Source organism: Dipodomys merriami, unplaced genomic scaffold (assembly GCF_024711535.1).
Source record: "Dipodomys merriami isolate MVZ:Mamm:240054 unplaced genomic scaffold, mDipMer1.0.p SCAF_408, whole genome shotgun sequence".
In the NCBI taxonomy this organism is placed as follows: Eukaryota; Metazoa; Chordata; class Mammalia; order Rodentia; family Heteromyidae; genus Dipodomys; species Dipodomys merriami.
The window spans coordinates 460,751-484,449 of record NW_027205693.1 but is presented as its reverse complement, the minus strand read 5'-3'; the positions used below and the strand labels follow the sequence as shown (position 1 = coordinate 484,449).

General features: G+C 61.1%; 2 protein-coding genes across 2 annotated transcripts; both read left to right on the top strand.

Moving 5' to 3' along the window:
* Positions 1-6,577: 6,577 nt before the first annotated feature.
* Positions 6,578-13,205, top strand: LOC138806766 (probable ATP-dependent RNA helicase DDX47). Its single transcript, XM_069992105.1, has 12 exons — positions 6,578-6,685; positions 6,904-6,997; positions 8,184-8,372; positions 8,527-8,598; positions 8,695-8,813; positions 9,020-9,091; positions 9,205-9,321; positions 9,586-9,732; positions 10,140-10,277; positions 11,099-11,169; positions 11,453-11,582; positions 12,790-13,205. Exons 1-12 carry the CDS (start codon positions 6,581-6,583, stop codon positions 12,919-12,921), a joined length of 1,386 nt encoding a protein of 461 aa, XP_069848206.1. The 5' UTR covers positions 6,578-6,580; the 3' UTR covers positions 12,922-13,205.
* A 4,602-nt stretch (positions 13,206-17,807) lies between these two features.
* On the top strand, positions 17,808-23,042 carry LOC138806790 (retinoic acid-induced protein 3-like). Its single transcript, XM_069992144.1, has 4 exons — positions 17,808-17,842; positions 20,496-21,426; positions 22,393-22,451; positions 22,575-23,042. The coding sequence occupies exons 2-4, from the start codon at positions 20,502-20,504 to the stop codon at positions 22,668-22,670; spliced, it is 1,080 nt and encodes a 359-aa protein (XP_069848245.1). The 5' UTR covers positions 17,808-17,842; positions 20,496-20,501; the 3' UTR covers positions 22,671-23,042.
* The last annotated feature ends 657 nt before the right edge of the window (positions 23,043-23,699 follow it).

The following is a 23,699-nucleotide window of genomic DNA, read 5'->3' as shown; positions in this document are numbered from 1 at the left end:
TGGGTGGGCGGGGCCTCGGCTGCCAGCCCCGCTGATTCGCTGGTTCTCGCCTAGCGCTTTGCTGCCCGGGCTGCTCGTCCACTTCGAACTTTCCTCTGGTTTGCAGGAGACGGAATCGCAGAGACGTTTGCGTGCAGGCTGGCTTCGAACTGCGGTCCTCCCCATCTCAGCCTCCTGAGGGGCTAGGAGTAACGATGCTAGCCACCGGTGCCTGCCAGCGTCACAAGTTCTGGATCCTGGGGCCCAGTTTTTCTTCAGGTCTCATGCTCTGCTTTTGCGGACATTCACCGCAGCAGCGAAGGAGCTACTGTTCATTTTCCTGCCTATTTCTATCCAGCCCCAGGCCTCACTAAGCCCTGTAGGACTTGGGAGGAGTGTGCACACGTGTGTGCATGTGTGTGCATATGAGCATGTGTATGTGTGCACATGTGTATGTGTGCACGCGTATGTGTGTGTGCTGTGTATGTGAATATGCATGTATTTGTGTGTGCATGTGTGTACATACATGTGTGCATGTGTGTGTGCATGCGTGTGTCCACAGCCACGGCCACAGCCACGAGGCGGGGCTCCTGGTCTCCATGGGGTATGGTGGGGGGGTGCTGTGAGCATCTGGGGGTGAATGCTGAGCTGTCTCTTCCTGGGGTTCAGAACTATCACCTTTCCCTTATATTGGCTGACCAGATTCAAGGGGCACAGAACTTTCAGCCAACAATTCCCGTCTTTTGTTTCTTGAAGTGCTGGGTTCAAACCCAGGGCCTGGCACATGCTAAACAAGTACTCCACTGTCCAGCCACATTCCAGTGCCTGCCTTCCCTCTCCTTCCTTCCCTCCTCTCTTTTTCCTTCCTTGCTTCCCTCTCTCTGTCTTGTTTTTTTCTTTTGAGCCCATGCTGACCCCAAACTTAGTCCTCCTGCTTCAGCCTCCTCCCAAGTGCTGGCATTACAGGATTGCAGGCATGCCCCACCACACCTGGGAAAATCATGAATTCTTCACCTTTGGAAGGAGACTTCAAAAGAGAGATAATAGCCAGGCACTGGTGGCTCACGCCTGTCATCCCCACCACTCAGGAGGTTGAGATCTGAGGATCACGGTTCAAAGTCAGGTGGGCAGGAAAAGCCCTGAGATTCTTATCTCCAATAAACCACCAGAAAACTGAAAGTGGTGCTGTGGCTCAAGCAGTAGAGCGCCAATTTTGAGCAAGAAAGCTCAGGGATGGCAACCCAGGCCCAGAGTTCAAGCCCCAGGACCAACCAAAAGAAAAAAGAAAAGAAGTATCTGGAGGATTTTTGTTGTTGTTTTGAAAACAGGATGGGGCACAAGCACCCTGTGCTGGCGGGTCTGGTCAGAGCGGGGAGGCTGGACTAGGCCCCCAGCCTTTGGTTGGCAGATTGTGGCCTGGGCGTCTTCTTTGGGTGGGCTTAGGCAGGCCCGGGAGCCTTCCCTCCCTGGGGGCCCTTGGGGGCCCTTAGTCCATCCCCCCCAACCCCCACTCTTTCCTCTTTGGTCTCCGCAGTCCCTCAGTGCTTCAGTGGTGCTTCTTGCTCCGGTGCTGCTCTTCCCTGGGCAAAACTGTCAGCATATGGCTGGGGGGTGGCTCAGTGGTAGAGTGCTCGCCTCATATGCTTAAGGCCCTGGGTTTGATTCCTCTGCACCACATAAGCAGAAAAAGCCGGAAGTGGCGCTGTGGCTCAAGTGGTAGAGCGCTCACCTTGAGCTGAAGAGCTGAGGGACAGCGCCCAGGCCCAGAGTTCAGGCCCCATGACTGGCCAAAAAAATAATAATAAAACAAAAAAATGTCAGCATGTGAAGGACTGAGAGCAACACTGAAACCTCACACGTGATATGGGGGGGGGGGGCTGTGGGTGCCATGTGGCCAGCCAAGCCCAGGACCTGGGATGCCTGCGTTGTTTTTTGATTTTGGTCAGTCCTGGGGCTTGAACTCAGGGTCTGGGCTCTGTCCCTGAGCTATTTTGCTCAAGGCTGGCACTCTACCACTTGAGCCACAGCTCTACTTTTGGCTTTTACTGGGTAGCTTATTGGAGATAAGTCTCACAGACTTTCCTCCCCAGGCTGGCTTTGAACCTGGATCCTCAGATCTCAGACGCCCCAATAGCTGTGATGACAGATGTGAGTTACAGGCACCCGGCTCATAGCCACCTTTTTTTTTTTTTTTGCTTTAGTTACTATTATTGTTGTTGTTGTTGTTATTTGGATAGCGTTTACTTGGGCCGGCCTCAGCCCATGATCCTCCTACCTACAGCCTCCTGTATAGCTGGCGTGACAGACATGGACCACCATGCCAGGCTTGTTGGTCAAGACGGTGTCTCACTAACGTTTTAGAACCACAGTGCTCCAGATGTCCACCTCCTGGATAGCTGGAATTACAGGGGTGAGCCACTGTGGGTGGCCTTTTGACACCTCTCCCAGGTCTTTACACCTCCTTCTCCATACACCGGCAGCTGGGGGGGAGGGGCTTCTGTGACCTGCTGGGTCTGTGACCTCCCCCCCCCCAACAGCCCACATGCAGACCCGAGGGGGAACTGAACTGGAGGAGGAGGGGAACTGAAGATTGGATCCTGGCTTATCTCCACAACTCCCTTAACAACAACAACAGAACCCTCTGTGTGGTTTGAGTGTGGTCTGGGGGTGGGGTGATTGGGGGGGAGCGGGGCGCAGGAGATGAGGACAGGGATAAGGGGGAGGGCTGGACCCAGGGGAATTCCCCCTCCCCAGGACACAGTAGCTATTTGAATGGTAGGTGCTGAATGCTCAGTACCATGCATTTTCTGAGGTCTGGGGTAGAGGGGGAAAGGGGATCCATTACCGCCCCTCACCCCCGCAGGCCTCTGGAAGGAAAAGAACGTTTGTTACCTGCCAGGCCTAATCAGATGGGACTGAAATACAACTCACTGGGTACAGCAGCTGCAAGGTCTCCAGAAGAGTCCCAGGCTGACTGGCTGGCAGCAGGAACAAAGATCCCATCCACACAATCCCAAGGCCCGTCCTCCCCAGAGATCACACGGCCCCTCTCCCTCCTGTCACAGCAGAAGGATTTCATTATGGTTGAAGCAAGGAGCCTGGGGTGGCTCACGCCTGTCATCCCAGCTACTCAGGAGGCTGAGATCTGAGGATCACAGTTCAAAGCCAGCCCGGGCAGGAAAGACTGTGAGACTCTTATCTCCAGTGAGCCACCCAAAAACCGCAAGTGAAACTGTGGCTCATGTGGTAGAATGCCATCATGGAGCAAATAAACTTAGGGTTATGAGTTCAAGTCGCAGTACTGACATAGACACCAAAACCCCCCTCATTTCCATGGCTACAGAATACAGCTGTGAAGCCGAACTTTAGTCATTTGTGGCAAACCTAACTCCGACTTCCCTGTCAATAACGTATTTATCACCCCGCGCAGTCCACAGACCAGGGCAGTGGTGACCACATTTATTATCTACAAAGTCTTGAATATTATCATATTATCTTCTCAGCTCCTCCTCCAGCTCTGTTGAAGAAAGGCCACAGGCAGCCGGTGGCTGCGTTATTTGGCTCAAATCTGCAACAATTTCCCTACCAATTCACTCTCTCCCCACCCCCATGTGTCCCCTGATTCCAAATACTGGGTTTGATTTTGAGTTCTTTTTTTCTTTTGTTTTTGTCTGTCCTGGGTCTTGAACTTGGGGCCTGGGCGCTGTCCCTGAGCTCTTTCACTCCAGACTTGTCTTCTACCACTTGAGCCACAGCGCTACTTCTGGTTTTCTGGTGGTTCATTGGAGATGAGAGTCTCATGGACTTTCCTGCCGAGGCTGGCTTTGAACCACGATCCTCAGATCTCAGCCTGAGTGGCTGGGATGACGGGCAGGAGCCACTGGCCCTGGCTTGAGTTGGAGTTCTCTGGAGTCCTGGGCTGCGTGATATTTACTGAGAAACCACCATCTTCCCAGCACAGCTTTTCTCCGTTTGAACAAGTCAGCTGCACACAGTTCCCAGAGCCCTGGAGCAGCTGTGTGGAGGACGGGCCTTGGGGCTGTGGAGCCAGGGCTGGGTTGGGGACTGTCACCGCTAATCTCAGGGGAGCCTGATCCTCCCCGGCTCTGTCTGGCGATGGAACGCGTCTGCCCCACTGTTTATTGAAACGTGATCCCCCATATCTTCCTTCACGGTGTCAGTCAACACAGAAGGTGCCTCCTTATCGCTCCATGCCTCAGTTTCCCCCTCAGGCACGGCGGATGGGATGGTGTCACTTTCTGAAGGGGCCTGGGGAGAAGAGAAATGGCAGGAACCGCTTGGTGACTGGCAGTGGACTTTTTGTGTGTGTTTGGCGCTCTACTTCTTGAGCCACAGCTCCTCTTCTGGCTTTTGGTAATCGGCAATCAGTCTCATGGACTTTCCTGCCCAGGCTGGCTTTGAACCATGTTCCTCATATCTCAGCCTCCCGAGTGGCTGGGATGACAGGTGTGAGCCACGGGGGCCTGGCTCGGTAGATGCTTTCTGAGGGTGTTTGATGCTGAGGTGTGGGGGGGGGGGGGAGGAAGGGAGGCAGCGCCCAGGCCCAGAGTTCAAGACCAGGCAAAAAAGAAAAGAAAAGAAAAGAAAAGATGCATTTTCCTCATGGACATCTTGAATGGAAACCCCTTTGTACAACTACTTAATAATAGTAATAAAATAAATAACAAAAGGATCTTAAAAAGCAACTACTTAATGATAATAATAAAAATAATTTTAGCCAGGTGCCAGTGGCTCACGCCTGTAATCCTAGCTACTCAGAAGGCTGAGATCTAAGGATCAGGGTTCAAAGCCAGTCCAGGCAGGAAACTCTGTGAGATTCTTATTTCCAATAAACCACTAGAAAACCAGAAGTGGCGCTGTGGCTCAAGCGGTAGAGCGTCAGCCTTGAGCTGAAAAGTTGCGGGACAGCGCCCAGGCCCAGAGTTCAAGCCCCACAACGGACAAAAATAAGTAAATAAATAATAAAAGTAAAAATAATTTAAAAAAACTAAAAAAACAACTTCCCAACTCCAGGAAGGTAAGGTGGGCAGCGCCCCCTGAGCGCCCTCTCCCGTGGATCCTCCACGTGGGGGGCAGGTGCTTTTGTTCTAGCACTTTCTGACTGAGGGGACTCTAGCCCGTTTTGGGCCCTGCTTTGTCTGCTTTTGAGACACTGGTGCTGGCCGGCTCACGCTTCATATTCTTTGATTCCTGATCAGGTGCCTAATCAGCTCGGGGTGAGATTAGCGTGGACAGTCTGGGGCTTGTTCCCGTCCCTGGCAGGAGAGAGTGTGCAGGAGGATTATGCCGTCCGGAGGCTTGGGAACCCCCTACATAAAGCCTTTCTGTCTCCCCAGACTCCCGCTATCCCCCTGTCTCCCCGGATTAGTGGATTAGTCATGTATGGTGCCCCTGGCCTTTCCCTGTTTCTTGTTTACTCTGTGTCCGGAGGTGGAGATAATGATTGCACCACTACCCCAGGACAAAGACCCAGGCACATGCAGGGGAGGGGGCTGGGGCCAGGGAAATGATGGGGAGCCATGGCAGGGTGGCGAGGAGAGGGGTGTGTGGTTCTCCAATGCTTTTATACCACAACATAATGTTTACAGACACCACTGCTTACACTCAACCCACACCTTGAGTTCAAGTCGTCAGTTTTAGGAATCACTGGGTCAGGGTTAGAATCTAGCTGTGTGACCTCGGCTGGCCTCCACCTCAAGTTCCTCCTGCCTCGGCCTCCTGAGGGCTGGCATTACAGATTCCTGGATAAGAAACCTCCTTCATAGAACTAGTCAAGGGGTTGGGCAGGTGGCTCAGTGGTAGAGTGCTCGCCTGGCATGCATGAAGCTCTGAGTTCAATTCCTCAGTTCCACTTACACAGAGAAAGTCAGAGGTGGTGCTGTGGCTCAAGTGGTAGAATGCTAGCCTTGAGCAAATGAAGCTTGGGGACAGCGCCCAGGCCCTGAGTTCAAGCCCCAGGACTGGCAAAAAAAAGAAAAGAAAAAAAAGAAAAGAAAAGAATCTCATGGACTTTCCTGCCCAGGCTGGCTTTGAACTGCGATCCTCAGATCTCAGCCTCCTGAATAGCTGGGATGATAGGTGTGAACCCTTGAGCCTCTAGTGGGCCCTAAAAGGGCTTCTCGTGCTCCTCAGCTGAAACCCTGCTGCCTCAGCGAAGCCCCCAACCTGGCCCCTCCATTGTGTACTCCGTATACACGGTGTCCACTGTATACATGGTGCATACCGTGTGCACTGTATACACGATGTACACTGTATACACGGTGTCCACTGTATACACTGTATACACGGTGCACAGTATTTACACATTATATACTGTGTACACTGTTTACATTGTATGCACGGCGCACACTGTGCGCATTGTATACACGGTGTACACTGCACATTGTAGCCGTCGTCTCAGCCTCTCATTGGTCCGCACCTTTCCCCAGGCCCCGCCCTCCCGGCGCAGCTGCAAACCCCGGCGGGCCGGCAGAGGGCGCTCCCACACGGCTCCTCCCCCCCCCCCCCCGCCTCACAAGACTGAAACTACATCTCCCAGCGTCCCGCGGGCCGACATCCGCTTCCGGAGCTCGTGGACAAGATGGCTGCGTCCGAGGAGCGCGACTGCCCGGCCGAGGCCGCGGGGCCGGCGGTGGAGGAGGCGGAGGGGGAGACGGAGGGGGGCGCTCAGACGTTCAAAGATCTGGTGAGCACGGAGGCGGCTGGTGCGGGCGTCTCCCCCGCGCTCGGGGCGTAGCGTCCGCGGGAGGCGTGCGGGCCCCTTCGCGGCGCTCGCTGCGCATGCGCGTGTGCTGGGGCCGGGGCCGGGGCGGGATGGTGCGCGCGCGCCGGGTGTCGGGGTCCGGGACGCGAACCGTCCTCGCGGGTCCCGGCCCCGGCTGAAGGCGCGCCCCGCGTTCCCAGGGCGTGACCGACGTCCTGTGCGAGGCCTGCGACCAGCTGGGCTGGACCAAGCCCACCAGGATCCAGGTGGAAGCCATCCCCCTCGCCTTGCAAGGTGGGTGGACGTCCGGACCCCGCGGCCCTGCAGATCCCCGCCGAGCTGCCAGCTCGCCCGGCTCTCTTGGCGGAATAAACATCTGGAGATGAGGGTTCTGGAAAAGGCTCTCTCCAGTTTTTAACCCAGCCTACTTCCTGTCTTCCTCGTGGAAGGGATCTGTGGGTTTGCAGGGTGAGGGAAGTCCTGGTTAAAACACCCCAAAGGGAAAGGCACGGCAAACGATCCCTGCCGATCCACAGCTCACAGGCGTGGTGGCTCAGTCCTGCAATCCTCCTTGGGAGGCTGAGATCCAGAGGATCGTGGTTTGAGGCCAGCCCAGGGGAAAAGTTTTAAGACTCCAACCTCAACCGAGCTGGACGCTGTGGTACATGGCTGTCACCTCAGCTGTGTAGGAAGCTCAAGCAGGAGGATTATGGTTCAAATCCAGCCCAAGAAAATACCATGAGACTGAAAAATAACGGAGGAAAAAAGGGCTGAGTGGCTTAAGTGGTAATGCCGCTGGGCTTCCCATCCCGGAGTCCAAACCAGCGTGGCCCTTTCCTCCCCAGGGTGAGCCTCCCCATGGCTGGCCAGGGGTCCCCCCCCTTTGCCCCTCCTCCCCGCTCTTACTCTGGCTGTGAGGCCCTTAGACCATCTTCCTTCTTCCTCCCTGTTTCCTTACCAGAGGTACTGCCCCCTTTTGCTTACTTGCGTGTTTAGTGCACCCTGCTTCTGTGACCCCTGCTCTTCTGGGCAGGAAGTCCCGCCTTCCTTTGCATTGGATTGGCCTGGAAGCCTTTGTCACTGTGTGTCTGTGCGTCCATCCATCCCAGTGTTCGATTCCCAGCTTGTCTAGGACAGATCAGGTTTTTTTTTTTTAAATTTTTTTTTGTCGATCATGGGGCTTGAACTCGGTCTGAACACTGTCCCTCAGCTCTTCAGCTCAAGGCTGGCGCTCTGCCACTTGAGCCACAGCACCACTTGGTAGTTTATTGGAGATGAGAGTCTCAGGCTTTCTTGCTTAGATTGGCAACCGCGATCCTTAGATGTCAGCCTCCCGAGCACCTGGGATTGCAGGCGTGAGCCGCCGAGCCGGCACAGCCACGTTTTAGCTGTGCAGCTGTTGCCCTGGCCCGGCAGAGGTTGGCTCCAGGGCTGTGCGCCCCGGTTGCACCCTGCAGACCCGGGGGTGTTGGTCTTCCAGGCCGGGACGTCATCGGTTTGGCGGAGACGGGCTCGGGAAAGACGGGCGCCTTCGCGCTGCCCATCCTGAACGCGCTGCTGGAGACGCCGCGGCGCCTGTTCGCCCTGGTGCTCACCCCCACCCGCGAGCTGGCCTTCCAGATCGCGGAGCAGTTCGAGGCCCTGGGCTCCTCTATTGGGGTGCAGTGCGGTGAGGACCAAGGAGGGCTGGAAGTGGTGGGGGACAGGGGGCACCCGTGGTCAGCCCTAAGGGCGGGGGGCATGGCTGGCTGCGGGCCATGGCTTCAGGGGTCCTGGGTGGATGGCGGAGGAGTGAGGCCCATGCACATCCTGTGTGTCCACAGCCGTGATTGTGGGCGGGATTGACTCCATGGCCCAGGCCCTGGCTTTGGCGAAGAAGCCACACGTGGTCATCGGTGAGTGGGGGAGGGACGGAGGGGTCGCCCTCACTGGGACCCTGCGGCGCTCCCTCTGCCCTCCTGATGGGGCTTGCTCCTCCTCCTCTCGGGCAGCCACTCCTGGCCGGCTGATTGACCACCTGGAGAACACGAAAGGCTTCAACCTGAGGGCACTCAAGTACCTGGTGATGGACGAGGCGGACCGGATACTAAACATGGACTTCGAGACTGAGGTGAGTTCCGGAGCTGGGGCACCGCAGCCTGCCGCCTCCATACCCCCCTCCTCCCCCTGCCCTCTCGTGTCCCTGCCATTGTCACCGTCACCACCACTCAGGCTGGGGGAGGGGGGAGCTGGCCCTCCACGCCCGCCCTGGGACATGACCTCGAGCCCCGCGGCGGGGCGCACGGCTGGCATCCGCTGATGTCTCCACTGGCTCAGGTGGACAAGATCCTCAAGGTGATCCCCCGTGACCGGAGAACCTTTCTCTTCTCTGCCACCATGACCAAGAAGGTGAGCATCCTCTCCGGTGGCCCCGGATGTCGGGGGATAGGCTGGCCAAGCCCACGCCAGTGAGCGTGCACACGGGGCCCGTGCCAACCTCCTCGCCCCGCGCCTGCGCACAGGTGCAGAAGCTGCAGCGAGCGGCGCTGAAGAACCCCGTGAGGTGCGCCGTGTCGTCCAAGTACCACACGGTGGAGAAGCTGCAGCAGTTCTACCTGTTCATCCCCTCCAAGTTCAAGGCAAGCCCCCTCCCCTTCCTCCCTCCCTTCCCCCTTTCCTCTTTCCCTCCTTCCCCCCTTCTTTCCATCCTTCCTCTCCCATCGTGATCCCTGGGCTTCTCCAAGGCCCTGGATCTAGTGGTTGTCTGTAGCACACACGCACGCACACATGCACGCACGCACACATGCACGCACGCATGCACACATGCACGCACGCACACACGCACGCACGCTGGGCCGGGCATCCCCGGGCGTGGTGACGAGGCGTTGGGGTCTGTGGCGCAGGACACCTACCTGGTTTACGTCCTCAACGAGCTGGCCGGCAACTCGTTCATGATCTTCTGCAGCACGTGCAACAACACGCAGAGAACCGCGCTGCTGCTGCGCAACCTGGGCTTCACCGCCATCCCGCTGCACGGGCAGATGAGCCAGGTGAGCGCGGCCGCGGGGAGGGCGTGTGGGGTCACGCGGGGGGGGGGGGGGGACCGGGTGCACCGCCATCCCGCTGCACGGGCAGATGAGCCAGGTGAGCGCGGCCGCGGGGAGGGCGTGTGGGGTCACGCGGGGGGGACCGGGTGCACCGCCATCCCGCTGCCCGGGCAGAGGAGCCAGGTGAGCGGGGGCCCGGGGTGTAGAGCCGGGCGCGAGGGCAGGTTCGCCGCTGCACACGGCCGTCTTGCCGCCAGTGCTGTCTGTGTACACTGGAGGCTTCGTGGCTTTGTGGTGTCCGTGTTTGCTTTGCTCCACGGCGCCCTGTCTAGACTCGACTTGCTTCTGATCCGAGTGTGGCGGCTCGGTGGTGTACAACTGACCCCTTCCCCCACTGTTCCTCTTCCCAGACCAAGCGCCTGGGGTCCCTCAATAAGTTCAAGGCCAAGGCCCGCTCCATCCTGCTCGCGACCGACGTGGCCAGCAGGGGGCTGGACATTCCCCACGTGGACGTGGTGGTCAACTTTGACATCCCCACCCACTCCAAGGTGAGTGGCCGCCCGCACCCTTTCCACCCGCCCAGTCTGCCCTCCTTCGTCGCCTCCAACCGTCCTGGGCGCTCCAAGCGCCCAGACCCACGAAAGGGCTACGCTCACGGCCACCAGCTCTGACGGCCGCATCTGGTGGAGGTCACTCGGGACAGAGGCATCCGGGGGAGTGCGGTCACCAGAGACCCTCGGTTAGGGCGTGTCAGGCTCTTCCCTGTAGAAATGACGCCTGTCATCCCAGCTACTCAGGAAGCTGAGATCTGAGGATCAGGGTTCAAAACCAGCCTGGGCAGGAAAAGTCTGTGAGACTCTGTGATCTCCAATGAATTTCCAGAAAGCCAGAAGTGGTAGAGCACCAGTCTTGAATGAAAAAAGCTCAGGCCCTGAGTTCTAGCCCCAGGACTGGCAGAAGGAAAAGCAGCAGCCGCTCGGGTCTCGGTGGGTCCTGGCGTTCCGGCCTGGCTCCCGTGGGTGCTGTGTGCGCCCTGCACCCTTGTGTCACCATCCCCCGCACCCCCAGGACACCCCCACATGAAGCCGGGTGCCCTGGGGAGGTAGAGCTGCCACCGTGGACCCCATGTCCCCTGTACCCCAAGCCCCCTGCGCCCCGCGGCTCAGCTCTGCTCGCTGGGTGGACAAGGCCGGCCGCTTGCTTCCCGCTGCCCCTCGTGCAGAGATGACGTCCTGTGACGCGCCTCGCAGCTCTGCTTCCTAGATGGGTCTGGCTCGGGTTGGTGGGAAAGGACACGGCGGCTTTGTCCTCTGGCCTGGGCTGCCCGAGGGCTGGAGGCTGTGGTGGATTTGATTTCCCCTCGTTCCAGGATTACATCCATCGCGTGGGCCGGACAGCGAGGGCCGGGCGTTCGGGGAAAGCCATCACGTTCGTCACGCAGTGAGTGACCCCAGGACCCTCCTTGCCTGAGATGGTGGAGATGACGAGACCTCACGCGGGCGGGCGGGGCTGGGGGAAAGCCCCAGCAAAGCTAGTGCCAGGGCTCCTCCCTGTAGTCCCGGACCCAGGGGGCGGGGCCAGCCCGGGCTGCGCAGGGAGACCCGGCTGGGGTCCTGTGTCCCGCGTTCACAGCGTGGCTCCTGGGGCAGGGGGTACCGGCGTGGGGTGTGTGTGGCAGCCCGCTCCTCCCCTCCCCTCCCTGTCCTCTCCCTCCCCTTCCCAGGTACGACGTGGAGCTCTTCCAGCGCATTGAGCACCTGATCGGGAAGAAGCTGCCCGCCTTCCCCACACAGGATGAGGAGGTCATGCTGCTGGCGGAGCGCGTGACCGAGGCGCAGCGGTTTGCCAGGATGGTGCGTGCGTGTGTGTGCGTGTGCGTGTGTCTGTGTCTGTGTGCGCGCGCCCATCCGCGCTGAGTCCAGGGCCCCAGGCTGGTGGCGGTGTTGGCGGCCAGTCTGCCCTTCTTCTGGTCTCCCGCCAGGAGCCCCCGGCTCCCTGGCCTCCCTGAGCCAGGGCTTAGAGAGGGTGTGCGGTCACGCAGGGGCCTCAGGGTGCTGCTGGCTCTGAGGAAGGTTCCAGAAGCCCTGGGAGTGCAGAAGCTGCTCACAGGCTGCCCTCCCAGGAGCGAGGGTTCTTTATTATTTTTTTAATTTTTGTGCTGGTCCTGGGGCTTGAACTCAGGACCTGGCTGCTCCCTGTCCCTGCGCTTTCACACTCCAGGCGGGCGCTCTTCCACCTGAGCCACAGCTCCACTCCTGGCTCTTTGGAGATTCCTTGTGACGTCTCAGCTCTCCTGCCCCGGCTGGCTTCAAAGCGGGCTTGAGCTGCGCTTTCCTTACCCTAGAATAGCACACCCCGACACCCCAGCCAGTAGAGGCCCTTTGTTAAAGCTGGGGGGCTGGGGGGAGCAGCCACCACCCAACTAGGGGCTCTGGGCCCCAGCGCCCCCAGGGGAAGCTGAGTGGCTGGTTTGTTCAAAGGCAGAAGCGGCAGGGTTGATAGTGCGTGCGTGCGGGGCTCTTGGTGTTTTGCTCTCTTCGTTTACACAGAGGTTACCGTTGGGTTCAGGACCTACATACAGTTCAGCCCTTTGCCCCGGGTGTATTTACTCTGACTGCAGATTCTCTTTCCTAGTGCAGCTCTGCTGGGCCCTGGCTGTCTCCCCGCCGTGGGGTGCGGTGCAGTGGGGTGCGGGAGGGCTGGGCATCCACCAGCAGAGATCGGTGTCTTTTTGCTTTGAGGCAGGGTCTTGCTATGGTGGTCTAGGCTGGCCTTGAACTTTGGGACCTCCCTGCCTCCATCTCCCGAGGCGTGTGACGGCAGCCGGGGACCCCACGCTCCCTCTGCTCCGTCCTCCCAACTCCCCGTCCTTTGTGCCCCGACTGATCTTTTCTTTCTCATTCCCCAAGAACTCTGCCACGCATCCGTGGCGCGTGTGGCTCTGTGCTTGTCCCTTGGGTCCCGCGTGGCTGGGGCCCTGCCGTGGGGGAGGGCAGCCTGGGCAGTGACCGGTGCGGGGGACGGAGCCGGTGTGCAGCCGTGTCCTTCCGCTTCCTGTAGGAGCTGAGGGAACACGGGGAGAAGAAGAAGCGGGCCCGGGAGGAGGCGGGGGACAACGACGACACGGAGGCTGCCATTGGCGTCAGGAACAAGGTGGCTGGAGGGAAGATGAAGAAGCGGAAGGGCCGCTAGATTCTGGTGGATTCTGCGCAAGGACTGGGCCCTCAGCAGGCCCTCTGCCTGGTCTCCCAGGACCTGCGTGGGTGCCGGGTACCTGCCCAGCGCCCGTGCGTGGACTCGAGTCGGCGATCGGAGGCGTCGGTGCCCAGGGCCCGGCTCTGTGCTTGGGCCCCAGCGCAGAGCATCGCCCCGTCCTGTGCCAACCCCACCGGTACCCGAGGAATGCGGCGAGCACAGCTCTCCGGCCCCGGGCCTCGTGGGGCCGCGTGGAACAATAAACCCCAGCCGTTTCTCCACGGCGCGCGTCCTGCACTCTGTGCCAGGGCCTGAGCGCCGCTGGCCGCCGGCGGCTCACGGTGACCGTGACGGCTCGTTGTTGGGCCTCAGTTTGGCCAAGGTGACCGTGATTTACCCTTTAGCATCCTCAGCAAAGGACAAGACGGTCTGGAGGGTCTTCCCGGCCCCTGTGCGGGCCGAGATGCGGGGATTGTGGCTCACAGCCAGCCCGGGTAGGAAGGTGCGTGAGGCTCTCCCAGCCGATGAACCACCCGAAAACCCAAAGTGGCGCTGTGGCTCGCGAGGTGGAGCGCCCGCCTGTCTGCAGGAAGCGCCCTGGGAGGAGATGTGGGGAGAGGGCGCTTGCGCTGTCGTTAGGGGTGCAGACACCCCCCGCTGTGGCCACCTGCGTCCAGGCCGGGCTGAGGGCGCGCAGGAGGAATTGGCCAGGTCTTGGGCCTCTGCAGGCTGGGCACCCAGTGAGGACGCCCCAGACCCACGGCCGTGGGAGCCCTGAGTGGGGCCTTGTAGACATCGTCCACCGCGGAGGAGAGGGACCGGGCCCCACGGATGGGGACAGCCCCCAGCGCCTCCCCTGCGCTCACGACCCCATCTCTGGTCCGGCTCCTCCACCCAGGCAAGCTGTGTGTAGTGCAGACCACGCAGGACCTGTGGCCTCCCGTGAAGTGCCGTTGTCCCTGTGCACACCGGACGCTCTGGGTGTGAACGACCCCACCCCAGCGGCCCGAGCGAGCACTGTGCAGGGAGCACTGTGCAGCCGAAGGAGGCAGTGTCTCAGTCTCAAAAATACAAAGAATGTTCCAGAACCCTGGCTCCCAGCCAAGCCCTTTCCCAGTGCGCTCTGTCTGCCACTGGGAAGCTGTGACCCCCACAGAAGCCCTGGGGCCTGGCATGGGGTGAGCCACGCCCTTGGGCGGCAGGGCAAGGCGGGGGACATTCCTCCCGGCCTCACCTGGCCCAGGAATGCACCGAAACTGCACCAGACAACCAGCTTGTCCCCGGAGCTGCGCTGGCGGCCCTCCCGGGCCGGAGACGCCCGCCCGCCTCTGCCCCTAGCCCTGGACCCCTGTCAGCGCCATCAAGTGTCCAGCAGCCCGTAGGGAAGGCGTCTAGATGCCAGGCTCCTTGTGCTGTGTGGGTCTAAGTCAGTTGCTAAACGTCTCTGAACCGCTCAGGCTGCTGGCCGACCAGCGCTTCAGTCCAGGCTGGCGCTGAGTCCCCAGCCTCTAGCCTTGGCTTCTGGAGGGCTTGGGTTACAGGTGTGCACTGCCCTGCCCGGCCTCAGCCTCTCTCCTCCCTCCTTCCTCGTCCTGGCCTCTGGGCCAGGGCCGGAAGCTGACACCGAGCGAGGCTGAGTGTGGTTGAAATCTCAGTGCGTGACCACTCGATGCTAACAAACCCTGAACATGACAGTGACCCGGGCTGTGTGGGGTCACTGGCCGCTCGGGCACGCATGCGTGTGAGGGTGGCCGAGCTGCGTGGAGCCGCCCGAGGGGCCCGGACTTCAAGCTCTGCCAGCTGGTCCAGGCGTCCAGGCCCAGGGGAAACAGGGACTGGAGCCGCGGCCGTGGGATGGCCTGCCGGCCTTGCTCCTGAGTGCTGGGATTACAGGTGAGCGCCGCCAGGCCTGGTGCACCCACACCAGCTGTGCAGGATGCCCACCCGAGGCCTTTGTGCCTCAGTGGTTTGTTTTTGTTTTTTTTTTGGTTGGTTCTGGGCCTTGAACTCAGGGCCTGGGCGCTGTCTCTGAGCTCTTCAGCTCAAGGCAAGCGCTCTACCCCTTGAGCCACAGCACCACTTCCGGCTTTCTGGTGGTTCATGGGAGATCAGAGTCTCACGGACTTTCCTGCCCGGGCTGGCTTTGAACCACGATCCTCAGATCTCAGCCTCCTGAGTCGCTGGGATGACAGGCGGGAGCCACTGGCGCCCGGCTTTTTTTTTAAACAGGTGGGATTTTGTTTTTCTGAGCCCGGGGTGGAGCTGAGGTCTCAGGTGAGAACTGCACTATTCGTAGAGATTTGGGGGGAGGGGGGGGTCTTGTGAACTTTTCACCCAGGCTGGCCTTGAACCGTGATCCTCCTGATCTCTGCCTCCAGAGAAGCTGGGACTACAGGCATGCACCAACTATGCCTTCATAACAGCCTGCGTTAGGGTGGCCGTGGAGGGGGTGCTCAGGTAACCCACGGGGGGAGGGGAGGGGAGGGGTTCTGCCCGTTGGCATCTCACAGAGTTTCTGGCAGCCATGTGGTGGTGATGGTGGTTGGAGATGATAGTTGGAACTCCTGGCAGGAGACGGGTGTCGTGGTGGTACTCTTTAGTCCCGGCACGGACCCGGGGACACTAGCTGCACACAGAGCGCGCACAGGCTTTTCCAAGCGTTTCCACGTGTGTGTGTGTGTGTGTGTGTGTGTGTGTGTGTGCGCGGGCAGGTGAGTGGCCAGCGGGGTGCCGGGCACCCCACGGCCGTGTCCCCCGTGTCCCCCCGGCCTAGCTGCCACCACACTGCCCTCCGGGGCTCACTGGGAGTGTTTATTTGCTTTTTCTGGCTAAATTGGCCATCGAGTGGGATGGGTGACTGTGGGGCGGGGCTGGCCTTTCAAGTCGAGTTTCTGGAATGTTCTGTGAGGACCCAGGCTGGCCCTCTTCGCAGGCCGCGCAGGGCCAGCCTGGTGCTCTTCGTTTTGGTGTTCTTTTTGTCTTTTAAGTGGTACCGGGATTTGAACTCTGGTCCTGGTGCTTGCTAGGCAAGTACGCTTCCCCTTGAAGGCCTCCAGCCCTTGCAGCTCTGGTTATTTTGGGAGATAGAACTTCATTTTTCTTTGTTTTTATTTTTTTCTGGGCCAGCTTGGACGGTGGCATTCCTAAGGTACTACTTCCCACTCTAGCCGGGATGGCAGATGTACTCTACACCACCATGTCCAAGGGTTTGTGTGGAGATGGGGTCTCTTACAGGTGTGAGCCGCAGTGCTGGGGATGGAACCCAGGCCTTGGAGCCTGCAAGGCCAGGCCAAACCCAGGTCTGGGTGGAGGATGGGGAGAGATTGGGGCTCTCTACCCCTGAAGTGGCCAGCTGGGGGGTGGGTGCCGGGGAGCAGGGCCGGGATTTCCCCCCAGAGTCCTGGTGGCTGTTGAGTTCTTCCTCAAGTGTCTCTGTCACCAGGACGGCGGCCTTGGAACGGGCTGGGTTTGGAGAGCAGCCATGACCCCTGGGCCCCGAGGGTCCTGGAAGAGCCCGAATCTCAGCTGTGAAACACGCCAGGCATCCTGCATGTCTGTCGCCATCCCTTCCCCTGACAACTTCTGGGCCTGGAACTCGGGGCCTGGGCGCTGTCCCGCTGCCCAGTCCTCTCCTGGGCAGAGAGGAGCTAGAGGGAGCAGAGGTGTCAGAGCCCTCCCACTTCCAGGCCGGGCCGGGAGGGGAGGCGCCTGCGGCTGGCTCTGTCAGAGTCAAGTCTGGGAACCAGTCTGAGCACTTTTTAGGGAGTCTGGGATCCAACCCTGGGCCTGGAGGCTTTGCGGCCTTGGCTCTAAGGATTTAACAGTCCGTCTGGAGGGGCAGGGGAGGAGGGGGAGGGGGAGGAAGGTGGGGGAGGGGGAGGGCCCTGACCAATAGCTCTGCCATGGGGCCCCCAGTTCTTGGCCAACGCCCTCTCCCTTCCCAGCCCTCCCTCTCCTCCCCGTTCTTGTGGAGGGGGTAACACTTGCTCCCCCAGAAATGTACCCGTGGCCTTCCTCGTGTAACTTTACAACTAAATAAAATTTAAAAAAAGAATGAGTCTCAGCTGTCCTGCCCGGGCTGGCCTTGAACCGCGATCCTCAGCGCTCAGCCTCCTGAGCGGCTGGGATGGCAGTCGTGAGCCTGTCTTAGTGAGGCGATGGGATTTGTTCTGTGGGACCCTGGCCTCTGTGGCACTGGGGCCTCGGAGGGACATCATGAACGCCAGGCCCAGTCCCCCCACCCCTGCCTTGTTCCCCTTCCCCACCCCAGGCGCCCTGGCGCAGATGATCCCTGGCTCTGGGAAGGGCTGGCTGCGGTTTCTCTGTGGTGAAGAGGGCGCACCGGGCCTGGCCCGCTGGCTCCAAACCAGTGTGGGAGCGCAGGCCTGCAATCCCAGGAGAGGCAGTGGGGAGGGGGGTTCTCCACAGACGGGAGGGAGGGGCAGGTAAACAGAGCCTGGCTTCAGCAGGATGCAAATTCCCTCAACTCCTCACATTCCTTCTTATCTCGAGTGCTGGGGACCAGGAGGGGGGGGCGGGAGGGGTGGGGAGCACCATCCCAGGTTACCCCCCCTCGGAGACCTCCCCCTGGGAGACCCTCCTCCCAGGGAGGGGGGGCGCCTCTGACCTCCCGGCTTTGGCTGGGCGCCCTGCCCCTGGTCCCCCCTTTATCCTAAGCAGAGTGGGGGTACACCCCTCACCCCCCCCCACTTCCAGTGACCACATCAGGCACCCAGACTTTATTTTCATAACTTTGCCCAGGCTGGGTGTGCCCTCCCCTCCTGTCCCGGGCACCCCTCCCCCTCCTCCCCTCCCCCTCCTCCCCCTCCTCTGGCGGGGTGACAGTGGCCTTTATAAACCGCTCCCACCCCATCAGCCCCAGGACACTCCCCGGAGGCTGTGCAGGGTTGCATTGCGGGTGAGTGCGGCTGGAGCACGCAGGACCTGCAGCTGTCCCCCCCCAGGAGGAGATGGGGTGGGGGAGACCCCCCCCGGGAGGTGCACCCCCCCTGCTTTCTGGGCTTGCTCTGCTGGCGGGTGTCCCTGGTCTGTCCTCCATCCTCTGTCCTCCAGCCCCTGAGGTCCCACTGGGGTTCCCGGCAGGTGTACCCCAAAGCTCACACAAGGCCAAGGAGGCAGGCCCAGGGCTGGGAAGGGCTGCGCCCCCTCCAGGAGGGTCCTGGCCCTTGGGGGGGGGCGCTGGCTGCTCCCACAGATGGACAGAGAGGAAGGGAGGGGAGTGGCGGGGCGGGGGGGGGGGGCTGGGGTGTCTGCCCGCCCCCCTCTGTGTGTGCATGCAGCCCCTGGGGTAACGAGACAGCTGGGTGAGGCTCTGCTGGGCTTTGCTCTTCTTTACAGGCCCATGGCTCTTTTTTATTTCAATTAATTTCTTTTTGTCAGTCCTGGGTCTTGAACTCTGGGCCTGGGCGCTGTCCCTGAGCTTCTTTTGCTCAAGGCTAGCGCTCTACCACTTCAGCCACAGCGCCACTTCGAGTTTTCACAGACTGTCCAGGCTGGCTTTGAACCGTGATCCTCAGTCCTCAGCTTCCTGAGTTACTGGGATGACAGGCGTGAGCCACCGGTGCCTGGCTTTTACTTCTATTTTTTTGTCCTGGGGCCTGAACTCTGGGCCTGGGCACTGTCCTTCAGCTCTTCTGTTCAAGGCTAGCGCTCTACCACTTGAGCCACAGCACCACTTCCGGCTTTTTCTGCTTATGGGGTGCTGAGGAATCGAACCCAGGGCCTCGTGCATGTGAGGTGAGCGCTCTACCACTGAGCCACCTTCCCAGCCCTGCTCTTTTAAAGAAAGAAAACAAACCCAGAGATGGAGTGGAGGAAAGGTATTGGAAGGAGCAGGAAACAGCTAAATAATAGTATTTTCTTTTGAGGGAGTCTGGTTTGGTTGAATTTGTGTACATTGTGGTCAGATTATACGGCCTACAGTCTCCCTCCCTTCCCTTCCCTTCCCTCCTGCCTTCCCTCCCCCTCCTTCCCTCCCTCCTCCTTCCCTTCCTCCCTTCTCCTCCTCCTCTCTCCCTCCTGCCTTCCCTTCTTCCCTTCCCTTCCCTCCCTCCTTCCCTCCCTCCTTTCCTCTCTCCTTCCCTCCCTTCTTCCTTCCCTTCCTCCCTCCCTCTCCCTCTCATTCCCTCCTTCCCTTCCCCTCCCTCCCTCCCTTCCTCCCTCCTGTTCCCTCCCTCCCTCCCCCTCCTCTCCCTTTCATTCCCTCCTTCCCTTCTTCCCTTCCTCCTTCCTTCCTTCCCTTCCTCCCTCTTTCCTTCCTTTCCTCCTTCCCTTCCTCCCTCCTCTTCCCTTCCTCCCTACCTTCCTCCCCCTCCCTCCTTCCCTCCTTCCCTTCTTCCCTCCTTCCTTCCTTCCCTCCCTCCTTCCTTCCTTCCCTCCCTCCTTCCTTCCCTCCCTCCTTCCCTTCTTCCTTCCTTCCTTCCCTCCCTCCTTCCCTCCTTCCTTCCTTTCCTCCTTCCCTTCTTCTCTCTTTCTCCCTCCTTCCCTTCCTCCCTCCCTCCCCCTCCCTCCTTCTTTCCTTCCCTCCCTCCCTCCCTCCTTCCTTCCTTTCCTCCTTCCCTCCTTCCCTTCTTCCCTCTTTCTCCCTCCTTCCCTCCCTCCTTCCTTCCTTCCCTCCCTCCCTCCTTCCTTCCTTCCCTCCCTCCTTTCCTTCCCTCCCTCCCTCCTTCCTTCCCTCCCTCCCTCCTTCCCTCCTTTCCTCCTTCCCTTCTTCCTTCTTTCTCCCTCCTTCCCTCCCTCCTTCCTTCCTTCTCTTCCTCCCTCCTTCCTTCCCTCCCTCCCTCCTTCCTTCCCTCCCTCCTTCCTTCCCTCCCTCCTTCCTTCCCTCCCTCCCTCCTTCCCTCCCTCCCTCCTTCCTTCCCTCCCTCCCTCCTTCCTTCCCTCCCTCCTCCCTCCCTCCTTCCTTCCCTCCCTCCTTCCTTCCCTCCCTCCCTCCTTCCTTCCCTCCCTCCTTCTTTCCTTCCCTCCCTCCCTCCTTCCTTCCTTCCTTCCCTCCCTCCCTCCTTCCCTCCTTTCCTTCTTCCCTCTTTCTCCCTCCTTCCCTCCCTCCTTCCTTCCTTCTCTTCCTCCCTCCTTCCTTCCCTCCCTCCTTCCTTCCCTCCCTCCTTCCTTCCTTCCCTCCCTCCCTCCTTCCTTCCTTTCCTCCTTCCCTTCTTCCCTCTTTCTCCCTCCTTCCTTCCCTCCCTCCTTCCTTCTCTTCCTCCCTCCTTCCTTCCCTCCCTCCTTCCTTCCCTCCCTCCTTCCTTCCCTCTCTCCTTCCTTCCTTCCCTCCCTCCTTCCTTCCTTCCCTCCCTCCTTCCTTCCTTCCCTCCTTCCCTTCTTCCCTCTTTCTCCCTCCTTCCCTCCCTCCTTCCTTCCTTCTCTTCCTCCCTCCTTCCTTCCCTCCCTCCGTCCTTCCTTCCCTCCCTCCCTCCTTCCTTCCCTCCCTCCTTCCCTCCCTCCTTCCCTCCCCCCCCTCCCTCTTCCTCTGGGCTCATTCTAGAAGTTGGCCACTGGTAGCCGAGGGTCGTGGCGGGTTTCGAGGTGACCGTGTCCCCCCCCCCCCCCCGCAGGTGGGGATGGGCAAGGCCGTGGCCCCCCGCGGCTGCCGCTCGGACCTGGACGCGCGCTACCACCGGCTGTGCGACGTGGGCGTGGCGTGGGGCGTGGCGCTGGAGGCGTGCGCGGCGGCGGGCGCGGCGGCGGCGGCGTGCGCGGTGCTGTGGCTGGCGGGCGCGGCGGGCCGCGTGCAGGACCCGAGCCGGCGGCGCGCGCTGCCCACGCTGCTGCTGCTGCTGGCCGCGCTGCTGGCGCAGTTCGCGCTCACCTTCGCCTTCCTGCTGCCGCTGGACGGCGCCACGGGCCCCGCGCGCCTCGTGGGCTTCTCGGCGGCGGCGGGCACCGGCTTCGCGGCGCTGCTGGCGCTGGCGGTGCACGCGGCGCGCCTGGCGCGCGGCCGGCCGGCGCTGCCGGGCCTCGGGCTGCTGGCGCTGGCGCTGGGCCTCGGCCTGGTGCAGGACGCGCTGGCCGTGGAGTACGTGGTGCTGGCCATGAACCGCACGCGCGCCGACGTGTTCGCCGCCATGCCCGCGCCCCGGCGCAACGAGGACTTCGTGCTGCTGCTGCTGTTCGCCATGGCGCTGCTGGCCGCCACGCTGGCCGCCGCCGCGCTGGCCCTGCGCGGGCCCTTCCCCGCCTGGCGGCGCCTGGGCGCCCGCGCCGGCCTCACCGCGCTGCTGGCCGCCGCCCTCTGGGCCTCCTGGATCGCGCTGCTGCTGCGGCCCGAGCCCGGGCCCCAGTGGGACGACGCCGTGCTGGGCGCCGCGCTGGTGGCCAACGGCTGGCTGTTCCTGGCCGCCTTCGTGCTCCCCGAGTTCCTGCAGCTCACTAAGCAGCGCGACCCCCGAGACTACCCCGCCGAGGACGCGCCATGCCAGCCGCGGCTCCTCACGCCGCGCCTCGGCCTGCACAACCCGGCCTTCACCTCCGAGGAGGCCCAGACAGGTAACCCCCATCCTCCCAACCCCCCCCCCCCCCGGCCCGGGCTGCTGCGTGCGCCTCAGGGGCCGGAGGGAGACCCTGACCCGGACAGTAGCGCACGCCTGTAGTCCCTGCTGCGCTGGAAGCCAGGAGGTGAGGAGTGGCCGAGGGCCGGACGAGGCCCTTGGGTTCTGACCCCGAGATGGAAATGCAAAATGAAACAAACCAAAGAAAGGAGAGCTGCCCAGCGCCCACAGCTCAAGCCGGTCATCCCAGCTCCTCCAGAGGCTGAGGTCTGAGGATCGCGGTTCAAAGCCAGCCCGGGCAGGAAAGTCCGTGAGACTCTGGTCTCCCATGAACCACCAGACAACCAGAAGTGGTGCTGTGGCTCAAGTGGTAGAGCGCCAGCCCTGAGTGAAAGAGCTCAGGGACAGTGCCCAGGCCCTGAGTTCAAGACCCAGGACCAATGAATACACACACACACTCTCTCTCATAGTCAATGCTGGCCGCTTGTGACTCTATCACCTCTCAGCACCCCTCCCCCTCGCTCTGTGTGAGAGCTGCTGGGATTGAGCTCTTGTGATTCTCCTCACCCCTCCCGGACAGCTGGGGTTACAGGCGTGAGCTGCCCTGCTCAGCCTGAGCAGACTTCTCCCATGCACCCTTGGAGTGGCCTTGTGGGCAGGCGGGTGCTGGAGTGGGCCTCCTCTGGGCCACGGGGGACGTGTCATTCATTCATTCATCCATTCACTTGGCTGTCACTCATTCATGCCGCTGGCATCACCCCCAGCCGAGACCCTATGCTTCATTCATTAGTCCAAGTGTCTGCTGTCATTCATTCATTCATTCCTGCAGCCGGCCTTGCTTCTGATTGCAGCCCTGAGGGCTGAACCTCCCGGTTTGCTGATGGACCTTGTATGTATGGGGTGGTCATGTGTGAGGAGTGACCGGCCGGGGCCGGGGTCCCATGCGTCTCCTCTCCCTCCGCAGGTCCGCCAGCGCCGGGCGCCTCGCCCCACGCCCCGTACTCCACCCACTTCCAGCTGCAGGTGACGGTCCACGCGCCCAGGAAGCCAGGCTGCTGTGGGGTGGGGTGGCCGGGCTGGGATTCCGTGGACACCCACGGAGGCCAGGGCTGGGCAGGATGAACCGTGTGGTCTCTTCCTTCTTAGGACCGGGCCCCTGCCCAGGAGTTCTCCATCCCCCGGGCCCAGGCCTGGCCCAGCAGCCCCTACACCGACTATGACGGCCGGAAGGGGGGCCGCTGAGCCCGCCGGCCACACAGCCGGCCTGTGTCCCGGGGTGCACATCGAGCTCTGGAGACCACTGTCACAGGGATGGCCCACCGTCCACGCGGGCGCTGGGCCGAGAGGCCTCACCCCAGATCCTCACCACACGGTGGTATCTGGGACTCAGGGCCAGACTCTCTGCACCGTTACCGATGACTGAAGGGTGTCCGGCGCCCACAAGCCTGCATGGTCAGTGCCAGGAGTGACCTCAGTTTGGCCACAGCACACCCAGCCGGGCCGAGCCTCCACCCGCCCGGCCTCCCTGCCTCCGCCAGGTCACACACTCACCCACGCGGTGCCGTCACCCTCCAGGTCTGCAATAAAGCATGGGGCGTGTTGCTGAGCCTCCGATCGCAGTGTGGATGCGTCAGGACCTGGCCCCATGTCCCTTGGGGGTGGGCAGGTTTCCCCACTGCGCACCTGTGTGTGTGTGCACACGCGTGTGTGCACGCGACGCACCTCATCCGGGTTTGAACTCACAGCCTCACCCTTGCCGGGAAGGTGTTCGACTGCTTGAGCCACACCCCCCACTCACATTTTTGCAGCGAGATCTCCTTTCTGGCTTGGCCGGCCACCCTCCCAGTGAGGCTGACTTCATTAGATGGGTTACAGGCGCTACCACAGTGCCCGGCTTCTTGTTGGTTGAGCTGGGATCTCACCCCACTCCTGCACCCCTCCACCCCCGGGCTCAAATAGTGATCCTCCCAGTCCCAGCCTCCCCAACAGAGCCTGGAGCGGTCAGGTAGTCTTTCTCTCCTCCAAGGTCTCAGATTTCCACCCGCCTCTGGGGTTGCTGTGCCTGACATGGCCGCCAGGTGGCGGTAAAGCCCAACCTTGAGCTTTACCCGATGGAAGCCGGCGCTGGTCCCAGCCCGCAGGCCTCTGTGGGGTGTGCAGGAGCCCTCCCTCCCGCCCTCCCTCCTACCCACCCACCCGCCTGCCCGCCCGCCGGCCCGTCCACAGGCAGTGCCTGTGCTTGTGAAATGAAGGCTCTGGTCTCCTTCATTT